General features: G+C 44.7%; 1 protein-coding gene across 2 annotated transcripts in view; it reads left to right on the top strand.

Annotated features, from left to right (window-relative positions):
- MYO5B (myosin VB) overlaps positions 1-21,669 on the top strand; it is a 319,106-nt gene that overhangs the window by 140,382 nt on the left and 157,055 nt on the right. For both annotated transcript variants that reach the window (XM_066246550.1, XM_066246549.1), the window contains exons 3-4: positions 4,861-5,032; positions 7,354-7,498. In XM_066246550.1, coding sequence (XP_066102647.1) covers positions 4,861-5,032; positions 7,354-7,498 — 317 coding nt within the window. The remainder of the gene's footprint in view (positions 1-4,860; positions 5,033-7,353; positions 7,499-21,669) is intronic.

Genomic DNA, 21,669 nt, shown 5'->3' on the forward strand with positions numbered 1-21,669 from the left:
TGTATAAAATCACAAAGCCCGGATAGCTGCCAGACAGCTGAAATCAGAATTTGGGGATAGGACACGAATATCTGTTTTTAAAGTTCCTCATGGGATTCCGACGTACAGGAGGTGTTAGGAGCCACTGCTTTAGCTGATGGCCAGACCTTGAGTGTAGGGTGTAATTACTAGTTGGGTGCCATTTTCACCAGGGTATAGTATCTGTAGCTCCTCGGGGTCTCCTTGTCAGCTGGTAACCATATTTCTACTAGCTTGTCTTTTCTCTAGATCTCCTGGTTCTGTGGGTAGATAGAGTAGAAGGAAGAAGTGGGCTTTCTTTACCGAATGTGCTGAGTACTTGCTTTAAGTCTTTGTGTTGGGAGTTGTGATTCAGATCTTTGTTTTCTTGCTCTAGTGCCGTGTAACATGGACAGGAGTTGAGGTAAGGGAGAGGTCGTGAATAAATTAGACATCTTTTCGACTAATATTTGTTGAGCACCAACTAAGTATCCTAGAATCACAGAGCCACAGAGTTTAGAGCAATCTAGATAAGCTCTATCCAAAGGAACATTGTGGTGAATGGAATGTCCTCTCTCTGTATTGTTCAGTGTGGTAGTCACTAGCCACTTGTGGCTACTGGACCCTTGAACACAGCTACTGTGACTGAGACACTGAAGTTTTAATGGCATTTAACTTTAATAAATTTAATTACTATTTTTTTATTAAGTGAGAGGCGGGGAGGCAGAGACAGATTCCACACGCGCTCCTGACTGGGATCCACCTGGCAAGCCCCCTACCAGGCAATGTTCAGCCCATCTGGGCCGCTGCTCTGTTGCTTGGCAACCGAGCTATTTTAGAACCTGAAGCAAGGCCATGAAGCCCTCCTCAGTGCCCGGTCCAACTTTGCCCAAACAGTTTGAGCCATGGCTGAGAGAGGGGAAGAGAGGGGGGAGGGGAAGGATGGAGCAGCAGATGGTTGTTTCTCCTGTGTGCCCTGTGGCCAGGAACTGAGCCCAGGGCTTCCACATGCCTGGCTGATGCTCTGCTACTGAGCCAACTGGCCAGGGCAAGTTCAATTTCACTAGCACGTTTGGTACTCTATTAGAGAGTGCAAATACAGACTAATCCCCTCCCCTTTATCTCCCTCAGTAGTGATCAAGTATTGCCTTGTCCTGTATGCTAGGTGGGCACTAGTTGGAGACCCCTGCCTGTGCCTGGTCTCAAGGGGGGGAGGCTAAGGTTCGTTCCAGGTGGCTGACTGAGCATTAATTGTGTGATGTGTTCACTTTCCATCTTTTTTTTCCACCTCTAAAGGCCTAGTTATTATATAGGGAAGTCTTTTGTGCCAGAAAGTTCATGGTCCCTGGTCACATCATAAACACTTAGATTTCAAATAAAGCCATGTTAGTTGTAAATGTTAGACTTAGAAACAAATTCCTGTTAAAGAAAAAAAAAATCTGTTCCTGTGTCCCTGGTTCCCTCCGCCCCCCTCGAAGCGTGCGCACACACCCAGAGTGTCACTCTGAGTGCTGAGCTCGCAGTTCTGCCTCTTTCCTGCTGCTCTGGGCATTTTCCCTCCCTGTCAATTTCACTGTAACCAACACCACCAGCTTATTTGTGGACCTGCTTTCGCAAAATTGCATATGCGCTTCCCTCTGCATGCTTGCGGGGGAGTATTTTGAGGGGAGAGTCATCTGACAAAAGATGGACTGCCAGCATTTCTGCTTCAGGGTTTAAAGACCCTGGACTCAGGTCCCGGCATTCTAATCTGGAAACTGGAGTTGGCTGGGTGAGCTCTGAGGCTCTGCCCTGGGCTGGCCCTGTGGTTCTCACCCAGCGGCTGGAGGACCACAGGGAGAGGCGCAGCAGAGGAGCAGACGTTCTCTCTCCTAAGGGGAGGGACTCACGGAGAAGTCTTCAGAATGGCTCCGAGACGGAGGGCTGGTTAGTCCCTGTGGTACCACTAACTTAGCAGGAGGTGAAGGGGGCCAACCACTCGAGCATTAATGAAAAGAAAGTCAATTCTCAACACTCCACTTCCCCTTGTTTCCCACCTTTTGGAATTTTGTCTGCATCACGTACATGATAGTTGTTTACTGGTCTCCTATATGGAGTAAGTTTGGTGTAAATAAAAAGAGCTTTTCACAGAAGGAAAAGAGCCTTGATTAATATTTTTAAAAATAAAAAAATTAATATTAGAAAACTACATACAAAGACGAAACCTCACTAACATAGATAACTATTGATATTTTATAGGGCTATTGCCCCAGGCAGACTTTAACATACAGTTTTTCTTTAAAGCATCTTTTTTTTTAAATTTATTTATTCATTTTAGAGAGGAGAGGGAGAGAGAGAGGAGAGACAGAGAGAGAGAAGGGAGGGGGGAGCTGGAAGCATCAACTCTCATATGTGCCTTGATCAGGCAAGCCCAGGGTTTCGAACCGGCGACCTCAGCATTTCCAGGTCGACGCTTTATCCACTGCGCCACCACAGCTCAGGCTAACATACAGTTTTTTAAAAATGCAGTCATGTGACATATTTCCTTCTGCAACATGCCTTTTCTTAGATTCAGCACAATGCTGTGTGTAGCTGCCTGGCCATAAATAGAGGTCTGTGTCATGTTTTACTTCATATTTATAGCTTCAGTGAGTCAATATCTTTGCTGGTTTGTAAGAGTGTCTCCCGAAGCCATAAACGAGTATATTCATGAAAAATTCTGGCCAGGTGTTGCCAGTGGCCCTCTGGAAAGGGTCAGTCTTTCTGACCCACAAGCAGCAGACTCTTTGCCTGTACCCTTCCTACTAAGGGGCTTGTCAGTTTGTATATCTTTGTTCAGATGATGGATAATATCAGTTCTAATAACCTTTTATTTGCCTCATGTTGGTTAATGGTCACATTGAATAGTTTTTCATGTATTGTTCATTTGTAGTTCTTATTTTGTGACTTGTAGTCTACGAACAGTTTTCTGTTTGGGAGTTGGTGTTCTGTGTGATTTCTTTAAACTTTTTGGATATTAAGATTGTTAATTCTGTCAATTAGTAAAGCATAATTACTGTCCCCTTCTCCCATTTTACTCTGCCTAGGATGTGTTTTATGGTGGTTTTAAAGTTCTATATTTTAGGGAAACTAATGAATACTTTCCTACATTGTTCTAGCTTTTGCATCAATCTTTAAAAAAAGTCATTCCTTCTAAAACTTTTACAAATATTTGCCCATGTTTACTTTGTTGGTTTCGTTTTTCTTTTTGGTTTTTAGTTTTCACATTTGTTCTATCTAAAATTTATTTTGGTAAGAGGGAGGAAGCATAAAACACTGGCCTAATATTTTCTTTTCCTCAGTGGCTACTAGTTTGCTACTCTTACCTGAAAATTCCCTTTAATCATGTATTTGCAGTTTTGATGTTACCACGAACAGATTTTCCATATGTGCTTGCGTGTATTTCTGGATCTGCTATTACATTTCACTTACCTGTGTGTTTTAGCACTGCTACCACAGTCCTTTAATTACTGGGTTCATTAATATACCTCAAGATCTGGTCATTACAAGTCCCTCTAGGAGTGAGGTGGGAGGGGACACTGATATTTATATTCTCTTGAAATTTGACTGTTACCTCAGTAAATCGAGGCTATGTCCATCAAATATAATGAAAGGCTTATACAGAGAATAGTGATTCTTAAAACAATGGCCCACCTGTATCAGAACTACTTAGGGATTTTTTTTTAAAATTCGGGTTTCTGGGCCCCACTGAGAAATCCTGGTCATAAGTCACATTTGGGAAACTGTGTTTTTATAAGCTCTCAGATGATTCTTCAGAAGCTGTAAGAAACTTAACACTCAGATGAAACAACATAACCAGTAGTCAATGGTATTTAAATGTTTTAAATCACCACCGCCATCTTTTTATTAATTACAAGTGTATGTTTGTACATATGTAATCAGAGTTATAAACATCTCTGCCAATACACTTATGTGGTCCAGTGCTGTGCGAAGAATACAAGGATATACCCTGCACTTGAGATGTGAACGTGAGATGTATAGTCATACTCCCTGATTACATACACAATCACACACAGACACACACACACACCCTCTCAAGTTCCTGTTTACTTTAGATCAAAGTAAAGTTATTTCCCTAGAGTAGCTTACAGCTAAATTGTAGAAAAATGTACATCTTGAGGGCACTTATAGAGGGCAGTTTGTTAGTTTGCAAGGTAATCCAAATGAAAAGTGAGGGTGCTAGCTGATGGGAGAGAGAGTAAAGAAACACCAGTATGAAATGGGGCAAACCAAAGGTTTCTTGCATGGGAGAAAGAACAGCATTCCTATTGCAACTAGAATGAAAAACCCAGTAAGTATTTTTTTTGATAAGAAGCAAAATGCTTTTTTTAAATTGGATTTATTGGGGTGACATTGGTTAATAAAACTGTACAGGTTTCAAGTGTGCAGATCAATAAAACATCATCTGCACACTGCATCGTGCGCTCGCCACCCAAAGCCACGTCTTCCCTCCCCGTTTGCCCTGCTTTGCCCACTTCCACCTCCCCGATCCCCTTTCTCTCTGGCTCTCACCGTACTGTTGTCCGTGTCTATGGGAACACTGTATTAGATCCAGTTGTACTTCCTGAATTTCTCGTGCCGCCCAGCCTTGCACCTTGGTACACTGGGATTATGTGATCAGGAAATTCCACTGAACGTTCCACCGGGGCCGGTGGCTGGTGGCAGCACAGGTCTTCTGCTCAGTTTGCCTTTCTGTAAAACACGTTCTTTATCTTCATCACTGATGGTCGTGTCAGGATAGCAATCCTAGCCAACCAGACGGGGGTCAAAGACAGCCGAAATGCTTCATAACTCTGCCTTGTTGTGTCTGTTACTTGCATTTAGATTCGGGAACACCCCATCGATGCCCAAAGCAACCAGCTGCCCTTCTTGCGGAATCCAGATATCTTGGTGGGAGAAAATGACCTCACTGCACTTAGCTATCTACACGAGCCTGCTGTTTTGCATAATTTAAAGGTCCGTTTCCTGGAGTCCAACCATATCTACACTTACTGTGGTAAGTGGGGAGAGCTCTTGGCTGCCTGGGTTTGAACTTGACCAGTAGTCAAGTTCCTCCTGTTTAAATGTTTTAAATCACCACCGCCACTTTTTACTAATTACAAGTATATGTTTGTACACATGTAATCAGAGTTATAAACATATCCTGCCAATAAACTTAACTTTAGGTTTTCTGTGTTCAACTCCAGTGGGTAAGCATCCTACTTTCACTCCTCATTTATATGAAAAGCACCTTGGAAGGTTTGCAGTCAGTGAATGGGGCTTAGGTCGGCTGCCCTTCATCTCTGTGGGGTGGTGACTGGTGCTAATCGCAGCTCAGCCCAGGAAGCAGTGGCCCGCATTGCGTGGCTTGACTGGCTCAGGCACGGCCCCGGGGGCTTAGGAGAATGGCGTCCTAGCTTGGGCGTCTGCTCCTACCCCCGAGCGCACTCCTGTCCCTGTTCCCGGCTGAGTTTTCCTTGTCTTCAAAGTCATCTGTGCTGTCCACGCACCCCTGGCAACCTCTGATCTTAGACACTGTCTCCATCATTTTGCCTTTTATAAAGTGTCATGTGGTTGAAATCACAATGTGTAGCCTTCTCAGATTGCTTTCCTTCATTAAGTAATATGAATCTAAGGTTCCTCCAGGTCTTTTCATATCTTGATAGTTCATTTCTTTTTAGTGCTGAATGTGCTGCAGTTTCTTCATCCACTCACCTGTTGAAGGGCATCTTAGTTACTTCTAAGTGTTGGTAATCATAAAGCTGCCATAAACCTCCATGTGCAGGTTTTTGTGTGGATATACATTTTCAGCTCCTTTGGATAAACACTGAGGAGTGTGGGTGCTGGACCATATGGCATGAGGATGTTCAGTTTTGTAGGAAACTGTCAAAGGGGCTGTACCATTGTGCATTCCCACCAGCAGTGAATGAGAGTTTCTGTTGCTTCCATCCTTGGCTGCTTTTGATATTGTCAGTGTTCTGGGTTTTGGCCATTCTAATAGGTGTGCAGTGTCATCTATTAGTGTTTTCCTTTGCATTTCCCTAATGATATATGATGAGGAGCATCATTTTAGATACTTATTTGTCATTTGTACATCTTCTTTGGTGAGGTGTCTGTTTATGTCTTTTGCCCATTTTTTAATTGGGCGGTTTGTATCCTTATTGTTGAGTTTTGAGTTCTTTGTATATTTTGGATCATATAGTCCTTTATCAGCTGTGGTTTTGCAAATATTTCTCCCAGTCTGTAGTCTGTCTTGTCATTCTCCTGACTCTGTCGTTTCCAACACTGGAAGGTAACACAGTGAGAGAGGTCGCCTGTTTGGCAATGACCTTTCCATTCTTGTCTTGTCTTCTCCACATGACTGGAAAAGCTTGTATGTTTTGAAGCGCTGACAGTGGTTCTTCTAACATCCAGAATGTGCTCTTATGTGAAAGCAAAGGCACGGATATCTGTCTTACCTTGAAGATTGCATTTGTATTTTTTTCTTTTTATATTCTCAAATATCAACTTCCCTTACCTTTCCATAAAAGATCTGAAAGGTTAGAGGATTTATTGATTCTTCAATCAACATGCATTTCTGGAGTCCACTGTTGCAGAGTCTCCTTTTAGGGACACAAGATGGAAAAAATGGTGAAATAAAAGCGAATACTTATGATATAATGTGATGTGAGATCATCAAAACTAGCCAACACTCAGAGCTTACTTTGTAAGGGGCTGGTCTCAGTGTTCTTTCTGTTAATTATCCTCAGGATAACCCAGGTAAATGGCAGTTCTTATCCCCATTTTACAGGCCTGTTAACTGAGGCACCGTGGTTGGGTGCTTTGCCTAAGTCACCCAGTATATAACTGGCTGAGCCAAGATTTAACCTTGAGATGTGTAAACCACACTCTGTGTCCACAAGTTGCTTGTATTTTACTTAAGATAACCCATACAAAAATGAATAATTAATAGTCCCTTTATTAGATTTTTTAATTTTGAGATGGCTTTTTAAGCCTAACACCTGTTCTCAGAGTTAAGCATTCTCTTCTCTCTGATCCTGCAATACTTAGCACATGTCTATTTTATTAATTCATTTTCTTGAGCATTTTTGTGTCTCTCTGTGTGTGTGTGTGTGTGTGTTTATTATTTAGAAGCCTGCCCTGCCATTGTCTTCTCTACCATGACCTAGCATGGTGCCTAGGAAACCCAAAGATATGTAATGATTTAGTTGAGTGATTGGTGAAGACTCATTCTGTTACCATCCTATTCTTTAGACTTGCTATAATGAACAAAGGCTTTTATTAGCTGATGCTGGGGCCATTGTGTTACCAGAACCTGACTGCACTGTCTGTTTGCAGGTATCGTGCTTGTTGCCATTAATCCTTATGAACAGTTGCCAATCTATGGACAAGATGTCATCTGTGCCTACAGCGGCCAAAACATGGGGGATATGGACCCCCACATCTTTGCTGTGGCGGAAGAAGCCTACAAGCAGATGGCCAGGTAAGAACCAACTCAGCCCAGAAGTTTTCCTGAGTAACCAGCGAGCAGATTTGCTGCTTTTGCTCAATGATGGGAATGGTGGTTCTAGAATCGAGGAAACATCTTCAAAACAAAATGAGCCCAAGTTCTATTTATTACCACATTTCTTCATGTCTTTATTTTATTCTTGTGAATGCAGTCTAGGCTTAGAGACAGTGGCTCCTCAGACTCATTTTATCGTTTGAGCAGTGCAGTAAATACCTAGCATTTCATCTCTTTGACTTCATTTTGGCCCTCCTTCTTTCCTGGTGGAGTGAATCCATTTTATAGGATCACCCTTCATTTTAGAGATCTCACATGGCTCCTTTCTGAAGGAACCAGGACTCTCCACCAATTCCTGAAGATGTCAAGCATTTGGGGCTGAAATAGAAATTTCAAATTAATAGTCACACATAGTGGTTTTGGATTTAGCCACTTAAGTAGATCTCATTTTTGCTCCTACCCCCCCCCCGCCCCCAATCTTTGAAGGAAAGGCACAGGTTATTTCCTAAGAAGATAGGCTAAGTTTCTAGGGAATCAAAACCAACATGAAGTCTGTGTGTGTGTGTGTGTGTGTGTGTGCGCGCGCGCGCGCATGTGCACAGAGAGAAAAGTGGAGGATTTTTATTTTAAGGAATTAGCTCAAGGCTTGGAGACCCAGAAAAGAGTTGGTGTTGCATTTTGAGTCTGAAGACAGTCTACTGGCAGAATTCTTTCTTTGAGAGAGCTCAGTTTTTCTCTTGTATAACCTTCAACTGATTGGATGAGGCCCACCACATTATGGAGGGTAATTTGCTTTACTCCAAGTCTACTGCTTTCAATGTTAATTTGATCTAAAAATACCATCACAGCAGTTTCTAGACTAGTGTTTGACCAAATGTCTGGGTTGCACTTAGATGTATCAGAAGTTGCTATCAGAGACTTCTGGAGGTTCCCTTTGAGAATCTCCCAGCCTCCAGCTTTATTCACATTGCAAGTCCTCTTGCCTAGAAGGCTCCATTCTTCCTGTCCATGCCTGAAGCTGGGCCCATGGTTGTTCTACACTCCCGTTATTTCCCTTGTTTGGGTTCTTATCACACCCATTAGAAGGGCGGGGATGTGGGCAGCCAGAGTGGTGGTGATCCCATCTTGCTTAGGGCAATGCAGTTGATGATTGAGGGGTTTGAATGTTAATGCTGGACCAGGATTTGCACCTTATGGGTTTTCTTCAAAGTTTTAAAGTTTATATTCATTTTACCTGCTGAGTCCCAAAGTTCAGCCAACTTAATTTTGCTGAAATTCTTAAGCAATTTTTGCTCATGAACATGTATTGGAAGTTTAAGACCAGCACAAGTGGTCACAGGAGAGAGCTATTTTTGAATGTTCTATTGTCAGCAGCTCAGGGTTTCTGTTATTGATCTGAGAGATACTTTAGAAGAATCCTTGCTGTGCTAAGAAAGAGGAGACCCACTGGTCTGATGCAGGGAAATTTTCGCTGTATTTCCAATCAGGGCCTTCTCTGTCAATTTCAAATACCAGAACACATTCATTTCACAAGGCTTGCCAATTCAACTGTGCACAACTATGTGTTGTGCTCGCCTGACTCATCAGTAGCTATTGAAATAATTATGTGATTCAAGTAGCCATGGCCTCACACAGTGGGCTCTGAACCCAGGCCTCCGTAACAGCTGGGCAAAATAAAGGGTGTGAGAAACTAAAGTTAATGATTTCCAGTCTTTGGAGGCCCTGACTCAGTTGGCTTCTCTTGATTTACTGGGGACTGAGGTGTTTTTTTGGGGATGTGGCTTTCAGGGTGACTCCATCACTTGTGGGTGGTGGTGGGGGCTCCGTGGGAGCTCAGGGGGTAAAACCAGTCCTCTATCCCCATCCTGAGAGTTCACACACAGTCCTGCCATGCTGAAGGAAGGAAGAGGAGACGTGATAAGAGGCCTTGTTCACTGTCCGTGTCCCTATTGAACTCACCATGTCTAGACAAGAGTAAATAGAGATTCACCGTGAAGAAGAATGGCGAAATAGTATGAAACATCTAATTCATGAATTCTGCCCTTTGTATAAGAACCTGTAGTTCCCTGTGAGAGGGGAGACTGGCTTCCCCAGCTTACTTCTTTACTTCGGCTCCTGCCTCCAGTCAGAGATCCCAATGCCTTCTCCTTCGTGTTCGTCTGCCCCAACCCCAGCCTCAGCTCCTACATTGAATTGGATCAATGAACACTTGTAAAGTGCTAGTTATTTGATAGGCTCCTTCCTGAATGAACACTAAGAAATATAAGACCTGTCCCCACTTCTTAAGGAGCTCACAGCCTGACTGGAGAGAGGAAACATACGTAGGCCAAAAATCCTGGAGCTTGGTGAATTAGTAAGCTGCATAGAGAGAGAGAAGAAAGCATCTAGGTGGGCAAAATAGAGCGATTATAACCTTAGCAGTGTGATCAAAAGACATGGTCACAAAACCACAATGACATCCTGTATTATGTTCACCAGGATGTCTATAGTTGAAAAGAGAGAAAAACAAGTGTTGGCAAGAGTGCAGAGGAGTCCTCAAACACTGTGAGTGGAAATATAAAATGGGGCAGCTGCTTTGTAAAATACTGTGGCAGTTCTTCAAAAGGTTAAACATCAAGTTACCACATGACCCCACAATTCCACTCTTAAATATATACCTAAGAGAAATGAAAACATATGTGCAGGCAAAAAACTTACCTACAGATGTTAGTAGCAGCATTATTCACAATAGCCAAAAGGTGAAAACAATAGAACTATCCATCAGTAGTTGAATGCATAAATAGCATATGGTATAGCCATACGATGGAATATTATTTGGCTATGAAAAGGAACAAAGTACTGATGTGTGCTACTACATGCATGGATGAACCTTGAAAACATTAGACTAAGTGAAAGAAGCCAGACACAAAAGACCACATACAGGTGTGGGGTAATGTAGATTTACAGTTGTGAGTGCGTGAAACACAGTTTATTCTTGTATTCTTTAATTTATTATTGTATTAGTTTCTTGTATTACAACTGTAAATCTACTTTTGTCTGCCCCCTAAATTGTATGATTCCATTTATATGAAATATTCAGAACAAGCAAATCTATACAAACAGAGTAGAGTAGTGGCAGCCTGGGGTTACAGGTTTGAAGGGAATGGGGACTGATTGCTTCTGGATATATTTTTTGGGCGGTAGAGAAGGAGGGGATGATGAGAATGTCCTATAATTGATTGTGTTGATGGCTGCTCGACTCCGCAAATGCACTACTACCCTTTGAATTGTGTACTTTAAAGTGGGTGAATTGTGTGTTCTGTGACTTATGTCTCAATAAAGCTGTTATAAACGAAGGGCATGGTCAGGGACCAGCACCCAGGGAAGCCAGACCTCGTTGGCGAGTGGGTCTGTTGGAGCGCCGTGGACTGTGCTGTCAGAGACAGGGTGGGCCGGACCGTGGAGACATGTGCAGGTTGGGGTGAACTTTGGGAGAAAAGTACGTTCTAATAACAGGGTAGAAAGGTGGTCACATGCATTGGGAAACCCTGGATTAATCAAATGAAGCCTCTTCTGTGAAGGCAGGCCTTCTCAGAGCAGTTCTGTTGACGTGTGTTCTGAGCCTCCAAGGCGGGGATGCATCACGCTGGGTTTGCACATCATATTAAGACACAAAGCTGTTCAAGGGTTATCTCAGGGGGCTAATGTTCTGTGCAACACTCTTTAGGAAATGCTGGCCTAGAGAAACGGAAACATTTTAGAGCTTGTTAGATAAAGACACAAGGGATGTTCAAAGAACAGCTTTTCTCTGATGGGCCCTATTTCAGAACAAACTTTGCCTTCTCCATATTCCTATACTGTTTACAAGGATGAGCAATCTTCTCATGAGAAGCTTAGGTTCTTGTGGAAATAGCTTGTGTGCCATAAACAAGCTCTGTATAATGAATGGAAGGGGATGATTCAGTGTGAGGCCGTGTGGCCCGGGGTGAAGCTGCTTCCTGGATCACCAGCTCTGTATCTTAGGGCGTAGGATCTGTGTTCTAGGAACACGAGAAAGAATCAGCACATTAGGGTGTTTAGTTCTTAAAACCACCAATTGAGGGAAGTTATCACCATCATCCAGATGAGATTAGAGATTTAGGGATCCTGAATACTTCTCCAAGGTCCTGAAGACAGTGAATGGGTAAAGCTGGGATTCAGACCCAGTTTGTTTGCTGAGAAGCCCTTGCACTACCTGAGAAGCCATACTCTCACCCCAGTGGTACCTGCTGGCTGGTCCAGATGGTCTTCCCAAGGACAGAGTGGACTGTGGTCCTCAGGGCACCGTGAGGGCCAACCGATAGACATCTCCCCTCCATGGTGGAAAAATGTCTAGGAGTCCACAGTGAGACTCGAGTTTTGGTGTACTTTCTAGCTCTGCGGGGGGACTGAGCCATCTTATCGGGCTGGTCAGGTCTGATGCTTTTTTGTGCTGTTTGTGCTTCTTGGAAGAGAGCGGGGATGCTGCAGGGGTAGTCTGTTTGCTCCGGTGGTCCAGGGGGTGAGCACACGTATTCCCGTCTGGCCCTGCTGTGTTGCGGAGCTGTGACAAACAGGGAGAGACTAGGCTGTTGTCACCTGGGAAACCAGGGAGGGGCGTGCCGCTGGACACACCTGTGGCATGGCCCGCTGGTGGTGACAGACTGACCCGTGTGGGTGGGCGTGTTCCTGGAGATGCGAGGAGGGGGCTCCTTGAGAGAGAAAGCCTGTGCTCCCTTGAGGGGAACGGCCCTGACTCATAAACCCTGGTTGGGTCCCCACAAGTGTGTAGAGTTTGGAGAGAATTTGAAGGCCTTCCAGGGGAGCAGTTTGGAGATAAGAGTCCATAGTAAGAAGGGATCCCCCAAAACTAGGAGCATTCCACTTTCATAAACAGGAGGAAGAGGGTTTGAGGATGATGGAATGAGGGGGCAGGGAGGCTGGCCTCTGTCGCCATTGGAAGTGAGCACGATGGCTCCTCTCAGGGCATGGAGAGAAGTTCCTGGCTGTGGCAGTGTGTCCCAGGAGGAGAGACACGAGGAAGCACGATGGAGGGCAACACAGCCCCCCGTGACCCCCGAATGGAATGGGCAGTTTTATCTCCCTGGTCATTGGGTGGAACACTCTGGGACGTGTGGCAGTGGGCTTTTTAGGGTATCTTAGGCCGACGGCTCTCTGGAACGTGACTCCTTGGGAAAATAACTGTTAAAAGAATCATACATGGATGACTTAAATTCACAGTCTGCTTTGAGATAAGGTTCTAGTTAGAGTGGTGTCAGGTTTCCCCTCACTCTGATGTAAAGGGGTATGGTGTTCGGGGCTGGTGTACAGTTCAGGGAGTGGGGGTAGGGAGGGTTTTCTGACTGAGCCTCATGTTTTCAGTGGGAGAACGTCGTCAGACTGAGGGGAGCAGGGCCAGGTTGGGTTTTCTGTAAGGAGCATACTGTACGGGAGTTTCCAGGGGCCTGTTCCTAATAATGTCTCAGCCACCTGTTATGTGTGGGTGGACAAACCCTTTGACCTCTGTGGTTCTCAGTGTCCCCACCCTTGAAAAGAACATTGGCCCTGCCTCAGAGAGGGATGTGGACCCAGTGAGACATCATTAGGAACCTTGGAAAACCCTTGAGCACTGTAAGAATTTGGGGTGTGAATATTAAAGCTGATCACTTCATTGGATGGTGATCAATACAGTGAATGGTAGAATCACTGGAGAGGTCAGTAATTAGGGAGAAATGACTTGATGAATTTTTACAGTTGATTCTGAAAGCATAGCTTCAATCAGCCCTGACCTTTTTTTAATTTTTTAAAAATTGATTTTAGAGAAAGAAAGAACAGAGAAACATCAATCTGTTGATCTACTTATGCATTCATTGGTTGATTCCTGTATGTGCCCCAACCGAGGATTGAACCCTCTACCTTGGCGTATTAGGATGACTTTCTAACCAACTGAGTTATCGGGCCAGGGTCGGAAGAAGTTTTGTTTTTCTCTCCATTCATTATGATTTCAAGTCAGGACCAGTTTGTTTTAGGACAAGGTACAGGAGATGCTTGAGATACCCGAACACAGAAATAGCTTTTAATTTCCTCTCTGGCGTTATCTCTTCTTTCTAGAACATTCTCTGAGTAGTTCCCCTCTTTGTTCACAGGGTGGCTGTCTTCACTGTGCTGTTCAGCTGTTCCTACTGTTCCCTGCTCACCTCAGTCCCCTCTTCCACGCCCTCATGCCCAGCCATGCCCGCGCTCACCGCCTCCGCCTCAGCGGGTGCCAGAGTGCTGAGGTGTGTGGCCTCATGTCAGTCTTTTTAGTCTCTTAGATGGTGTTCTCTGCATTTCTACCTGTCAGGGTTAAAATTCTAGTTTTATCATTTAAATTTCTGAAAGTAGGGGGAAATTATTTAATTGTGTAGTGAATGTAGCTAATGACATCCTGTATTAAAAGAAACTGGTAAGTTTATATTGTCATCATATCTTCAAATTGCGAGGTCAGAAAAGAACAGAACTGGACTATTTCCTTGGTAGGTCATGAACGTTGCCAAGAATTGCCTGTCTGTACTGTCCCTAACACGCTTTGTGAAGTCCAAATATGAAATCATAGAGATGAAAGATACTTCAGTTTATTAATATTGACTCTCTTTTACCTGGGAATCACAGCCTGTAGAAAGGAGAGAGCCTGCAGTCATCTAGTAGAAATTGCTTTCCCTGAGAGAATGCAGGGAGACCATGTCCTGCAACTGGCCCTTTGGTCGCTGCTTGGCCATCCCCAGTATAGGTAACTCTTATCTGGCAGATGTATTTCCTTGTTAGCAGCTTCCATTAGCAGGAATTTCTCTGTTACATGGCGCTCTACCTGGTCTCCATTTGCTTTCGCCCGTGGGTCCGCGCTCTGTTCCGCCCCACTCTCCGGGATGGTGGGCCTTTTCTTACACATGGCAGCCCTCACCCCACTCTCCGGGACGGTGGGCCTTTTCTTACACGTGGCAGCCCTCACTGTCAAGTGGATGTCTCTCCTCAGCTGTGGGCTGAACGTCCTGGCTGCCACAGCCATTCCTTCCGAGCGCGGTTTTCAGACCCTGTCCTATCGTGGTCATCGCTCGGTCTTTCTCTCTGATGACGGCAGTCTCGAAATGTAGGTCTGCCAGGTGAGGTGAAGAGAGTCCCTTTCTTATGCAGAACTTCTGTTAGAAGGCCTGTGGTTGCATTAATTTTGGTGGCATTTCATGTTGTTGACTTTTAATAAGTTTGCAAGCTATTAAATTTCTGTTCCCCTTTCCTCCACCCACATATGCACAAGAACTATTTATTACAACTTTAAGGAGATTTAATTGGCCAGCAATAAACTGTACATGTTTAAACTGCACTTACACACATTAGCTTACATGTACAATTTGACAATTTTTTTTATTAAGTGAGAGGAGGGGATGCAGAGACAGACTCCCGCACACGCCCTGACTGGGATCCACCCAACAAGCCCCCTACCAGATGATGTTCTGCCTGTCTGGGCTGCTGCTCCATTGCTTGGCAACTGAGCTATTTTAGTGCCTGAGACAAAGCCATGGAGTCGTCCTCAGAACCCGGGCCCAATTTGCTGAACCATTTGAGCCATGGCTGCAGGAGAGGAAGAGAAAGAGATGATGGGGGGACGAGGGGGAGAAGCAGATGGTTGCTTCTCCTGTGCGCCCTGCTGGGAATCAAACCCGGGACTTCCATTTGCTGGGCTGATTCTCTACCGCTGAGCCAACTGGCCAGCGTAATTTGACACATTTTGACGTATGTGTACCCCTGTGGAACTACCACCACCACAATCCAAATAATGAACTTTCCCTTAACTCCCAAAAGTTTCCCTGTGTTTCTTTGAAGTCCATCCTTCCACGCCACATACCACTGATATACTTCCTGTCACTATTCATCTGAGCTGCTTGCAGGTGCATTACCCTCATTCTGCACCTGCGCAATTGATTTTTTATATGCTGAGCAGGATGAACAGTTATCGCTATGAGATTTTACCTTTTGTTCCCGTGTTTCGTTTGGCAAGTGCATCTTTTTGAATCCTGGGTTTTGCATCTGATATATTAGGTCTCCCTGGCTTGACGCATGTGTAAATTTAGCAAATCTGTTTCCCTGTTCTTATCCATTGATTAAGAAGTGTTAATCTGGATGGGTTTCGATAATATGTGAACAGCAGTTCTTTCTCTAGGTACTAATAATTTAACCTGATAGAACTAAAAATGTAGGTGCTTGCCTATCTTGTTAACCCTTGTTAGAACCTGTGTACACCAGGTCGGTCAGACGTGATGTTCGGGGTGCTCATGTCTGAGGAGGGGGCCTCCCCAGATCCCCGCCTTACCTCTGCCTTCCCGTGTTTCACTCTGGTCAGGTTCTTTCACTTAAGACACCTCCATGTCCGCAGGTGAAGCAGAGGGTGGGTGTATGCCCTTCCTTCTCAGGTCATTGTAAGATGTAACCAGGTTCAGGGGTGTATGCCCCTCCCTTCTCAGGTTACTGAAGATGTAACCAGGTTCAGGGGTGTATGCCCCTCCCTTCTCAGGTTACTGAAGATGTAACCAGGTTCAGGGGTGTATGCCCCTCCCTTCTCAGGTTACTGTAAGATGTAACCAGGTTCAGGGGTGTATGCCCCTCCCTTCTCAGGTTACTGAAGATGTAACCAGGTTCAGGGGTGTATGCCCCTCCCTTCTCAGGTTACTGAAGATGTAACCAGGTTCAGGGGTGTATGCCCCTCCCTTCTCAGGTTACTGTAAGATGTAACCAGGTTCAGGGGTATATGCCCCTCCCTTCTCAGGTTACTGTAAGATGTAACCAGGTTCAGGGGTGTATGCCCCTCCCTTCTCAGGTTACTGTAAGATGTATCCAGGTTCGGGTGGGTGTGGGGTCAAGCAGAGAGCCCTGTGCTGGGCCGTGCTTCTGTGCCTCCTGTGTGCTGTTCTTGCTACATAGCCTTGTTCTGATGTCAAAGTCAAACTTGTCACCCTACGTGGATTTATTCTGGAATTCGTAGTGATGGTGACATGTGAGTAAGGCTTAGTTTTTCAAGGTGTCCGAAATAATTTTCAGTGAAAAAAGCTAATAAAATGTGAAGCCTAGCAGGATGAAATGGCATTTCTATTTACATCGTAGTCATGCCTTTCACGCTGTGTTAACCACTCTTTCTTTTTTAACTGTGTATTTAGATCCTAGAAGACAGAGTGGCTGCAAATGGTCTGACTTTGTGCCCAAGTTTAGTGGGAAAGGAAGATGTCATGTAATGAGGCGGGTTGGTGTCCAAGGACAAGACAGCCTGGGTTCTCAAAACACAGCTGTGTGACCGTGGCAAGTTCCTGAAGTTGACCTCACTTTGCTGCAGTGTCTGCATCTATAACATGGGGATAAATACAGTGTCTGACTCACAGGACTGTTAGAGTCCAATGAGTGGATGAATGAAAAGTGCTTAGAATGATGACTGGCACAGAGTTACTGTTCAGTTTAGTTTCTGGTGTAGTGATGGCGGTTGTAATAATGCTGATGATAAATAATACGTGATATCTATCACTGATTTTATAGTGTCCAAAAGAAAGACGTGCTGAAGAAGAATCCAAAATTGAGCAAGAGACCCTTTGCAGGTCCCCGCAGAGAACAGGTTGTCCTTCGGGGCCAAGTGTAGCGTGTAAGTAAGGCAGTTCAGTGATTAGCCAAGTTCCTTTGGACTATTTTTTTTATAGTTCTGTGTTTAAAATTAGAATGATAGGAGTTTATAGATGGTCGCCAATCTATCCAGAGGCAATACAGAATCAACTTTATTTTGTTTAAAATTCCTCATTGCCATATGCAGAGAACCAACAAGTTTTAGTTTTGCACTCTGAGTGAGCTCGCGCTGTTGCGGGTGGAGCAGCCCCGGAATGGTGTGAGGACGTGACCCCACCAGCCTTTGGGTGAGGCCCTCAGCGAGCTTCAGCAAAACGAGAGTAGTCCATTACACTGCAGGAGCCATTTGTGTTTTAGCCAGGTGCTTGAAAGACAGCCTGCCAGAAACCTCTGAGTGTGTGGTGGAGGCCAGGAAGCGTTTTATCCCAAATGGGCAGAAGCGAGACTCAGTCATATCTGGTGCCCACGGAGGTGAATCAGTAGGTGAGAGCATGAGTCTTCACGCTCACTGCTGGAGTATGTCAGTTTTTGGAAGATGGTCCATTAGAGTGTGGGAAAAAAATATTAGAACTTAATTTTTTTCACATTCTGTCAAGATTTAAAGTAATGTTTATGTATTTTTAATAATGTGCACAGTATATTAGTACAGTGGCAGGGAAAGTGGTTTATAAATATACATTTCAGGAAGCATACTCAGTTTTTCTCAATGATTGGGGAGCATGTTCAGGAGAGATGACTGGGCTAATGTGCAGGGCAGTACCAAAGCCCCAGACGAAACAATTTTTGTGGGTAGTTCGTGTCCCACAGAAGATGAGCCATCGTGCCGCCACCTGCTGTGGCTCTTGCCAAGGTGCTGCCCTGGGAAGGCGGTGAGCAGCGGGGTGGGCTCAGTGCAGCCCACCGCCCTTGTGGGTGACGTGGTTAGGAGTGTGTGGCCATTGACCCCTGTCAGTGTCGTCTTTCTAGCCTGGGTGAAAGAGCACTGCCTTTTCAAGTAGCTCTCTGACTGCATTAGGACGTAGGTGTGCAGCAGTGGGCAGCATTGGGGGCGGGGCTTGTGAAGGTTGTTTATCATGCAGATGAGGAGCTAGACCTGAAACCAGTCCATGACTGGGTCTGGCCTTGCCCGTGGATAGAATGAGCAGGGGTTCCTCTCAGTGGCTTTGCACAGGAATCACTGAGGAACACAGCCCAGCCCGCCCCCGGCTTTACTGAGTCAGAGCCTCAGGGTGGCAGTAAGTCATCTGTATTTTTTTTTTTAAAGCAAGCTCTGTAAGTGATTCCAAAAGGATCAAGTCTTGGGAGCAGTGTTTGGGAAGCTTTTGGAACACGTAATTATGATTTCTGGGATCGGAACTGGGGCTCACATAAAGAATCTGTGTCAAATTGGAATGGTCTCTCCAGTCTGTAAGCTCTGCTTGGTTGCTTTTGACATCTCAGCACGAAGTAAGGATCAGAGGGCGGTTTTTACCAAGGAAAGAAGTCACAGAATTCAAAAGCATGTTTAAAAGGTGGAGGATCCTTTAATGTTAATAGATACCTAGCTGCTGCTTCTGTGATTCTCAGCCCTGGCTTTCCAGGAGAATTGCTGGGAAGCTTTCAAACTACCATGCCCTGGCCTCCCCGTGCTCCCACCACACCCCACCCGCCAGGGGTTAAGGTAATCAGACGGGCTCAGGTGTGGATACTTATTATACACTCCCAGATGCTATCTGTGTGAGGCAGAAAAAAAACTTTGCTGAAACCACCTGTGTAACTCGGGTAATCCACCTGGTCTTTGCCAAGAGCCGGGCCTTGGGAAGTAGGAGAACTCCCCTGTGCATGAGGAGTGTGCACAGAGCCTGCCGGGGAACCGGTCCCGGAGAAGCCCATGCTTACGTCCTTTAGAACCACAGCGGACACATTTAAAAGCAAATGCTTCTTGAGTCTGCCTGGCTCCTGCCCCGGTTATAGATCAATTGTGTTGGAAGCCAGAGGAGGGGTACCTATGGCCCAAAGATGATGGCAATTAATTCAGTCCTCTGTGTTCCCAGAACTAGAGAACAAAATGCTTTGTGACTGATGGCCTGCTTTAAAAAAAAGAGAGAAAAGATGTCCTTTTTGGTTAGAAATACCAATAGTATAAAAGCAATATCCAGGGTACTTAGAAGAATGGAATGTCTTTTTAGAAAATGCCTTCCACCTAGTAGCAGAGAGAAAGAGCACCATGCAACTTCTCTGATTAGCCACCCTTACTAGCTAAGAATAGCTGTACCTCTAGCTTCGTGTTTGCTGAGAGGTTACTGAGAACATATTTGTATAGGTGTATGAGCTGTTTGGAGTCTAGCTGAATTTAGTTTAAATATGCAGTACAATCTCCATTGAGGATACTGAGGATCAGTATACGAGGTGGGGCAAAAGTAGGTGTACAGTTGTTTGTGTGGGAAATAACACAATAATTAATAAACAATCATACAAGAATAAACTCTCTTTTGCACACACACGTGTGCTTGCCTGCGTTCTCGCTCCAGTTTGGTCTGCAGGCAGGGGTGGCCGGAGCAGCTCGAGCCCCGACTAGTTTGTGTCTTGTCGTTTGTAGTTTAATAACAATCCTTTAGCCCATCGTTGAAAAGTTATAAAGAAAATATTAAGAAAAACTGTGACTTCTCCCTCTTTATTTTATGTAGCAGGTTAGAGTTCCTCTGCTAACCACTTGATAATAGGATATTTTAAAAGTGTGCTTAAGAACTTTCCATTTTTCAAGTGTCAGCTGGGTTTGATTTGGGGGTCTGGTGTGTCTGTGTTTGATTTACTGTCTTCTCTCCCAAGTGGAGAATAAATGGCTGTGGAGTGTGGCCCGTTCTCCCATCCGTCTTCCTGCGGACAAGTGCGGTAGCGCAGGCACTGGGGGATACATCTTCATCGGGCCAGTGGGAGGAGTGTGCTCCCTCTGTCATCAGCGTGGGTTATCTGTCTACTTCCCTCCCTCCCTCCCTTCTTTTTTTGTGATTCTTTAAAACTGCTTATTAGATCCACCATTGATTAGCCTGAGTGTGGTGGTTGAGATGGGTACAGGCGAACAGCGTTGTGTTGTGATGCCACGTTGTAACAACAGCCGCCTTGTCTCAGCAGCAGCCGTATGGTGCAGTGGTTGAGGTGGGTGCTGCAGCCCACTGCCTGAGTCTGTGTCTCACGCTGCCACTGATGGGCTGTATGCCCTTAGCCAGGCCACATAAGCTCTCTGTGCCTGTTTCCCCACCTGGAATATGGGAATAATAAGAATAGAACCTTACTCTTAGGAATGGTCTGCGGTCATTACAGTTTCCATAAAGCATTCCATGCTTGACTCTATTAACCCCATTCAAACAGTATCTTCACATTGATAGTTTAAAAGATTTCAAATGTTTCTTCAGATAGACTTTCACAAGTTCTATAGTATACAAAGAATGAACAATCTAAGGAGTTAAGACCTTTCTGCACATATCTTTGTTTTTAAATTAAGACAAGTTTTAGGTTCACAGCAAGATTGAGGGGACGGAAGAGAGAGTTCCCACATGCCCATATTCATCCAGCCTCTCTCGTCATCCACGCCCCTGCCAGAGCAGTGCATCTGTTTCAACGGAGGAACCTGCGTTCACACATCATAGTCGCCCAAAGTCCATGGTTTATATTAGGGTTTGTGCTTGGTGTTGTACAGTCTGTGGGTTTGGACACATGTCATTATACATTTGTATATATAATACATAATGACGTGTGTCCGTCCCTGTGGTATTATACAGAGGATTCCACAGCCTGAAAAGTCCTCTGCTCCGTCTGGTCGCACCTCCCCACCACCTCCACGCCTGGCAACCACTGGCCCTTTGGCTTCTCCATATTTTCGCCTTTTCCCAGAATGCCATGTAGTTGGAATCACACAGTATGTCTGTATTTTCAGATTGACTTCTTTCATATTACTTAGTAATATGCACTTAAGGTTCCTCCGTGTCTTTTCATGGCTGCTAGGTCACCTTTTTTAGCACTGAGTAATATCCCTTTGTTTGGACGTACCACATTTTATCCATTCGCCTGCTCAAGGACATCCTGATTGCTTCCCAGTTTTGGCAATTATGAACATCCATGTGCACATTGTTGTGTGGACATGAGTTTTCAATCAACTTAGCTTTAAAATAAGCAGAAAATATGCTACACCTGTATGCAGAGTTCTTTACAGCATGAGGAAGGGTGTATGTGTCATTAAGTGAACTCATGAGTGGCCAAGAAAACACCCACTCTCAAAGCAGCCCATTTGGACTTCTGTGTGAGGTCACGTGCAAGAAGCAGGAGCAAAGAGCTGCCTCAGTGTTCACACTGAAATTCCCAAATTGATTCCTGTGTTAGGGATGCTTGAAATTCCCAAATTTTCTATAGGCAGGTAATTAAAATGTAATGTTAACTGGCATCTTTAGGAGTTGGAAAAGTCATATCCATCTAGTGGTGAGAGGTATCACAGTTTTTGAAAGGTTTTATTTGATAAACATTTGAAGTAAAAAGAGTGCTGT

Source organism: Saccopteryx bilineata, chromosome 11, assembly GCF_036850765.1.
Source record: "Saccopteryx bilineata isolate mSacBil1 chromosome 11, mSacBil1_pri_phased_curated, whole genome shotgun sequence".
Lineage (NCBI taxonomy): Eukaryota > Metazoa > Chordata > Mammalia > Chiroptera > Emballonuridae > Saccopteryx > Saccopteryx bilineata.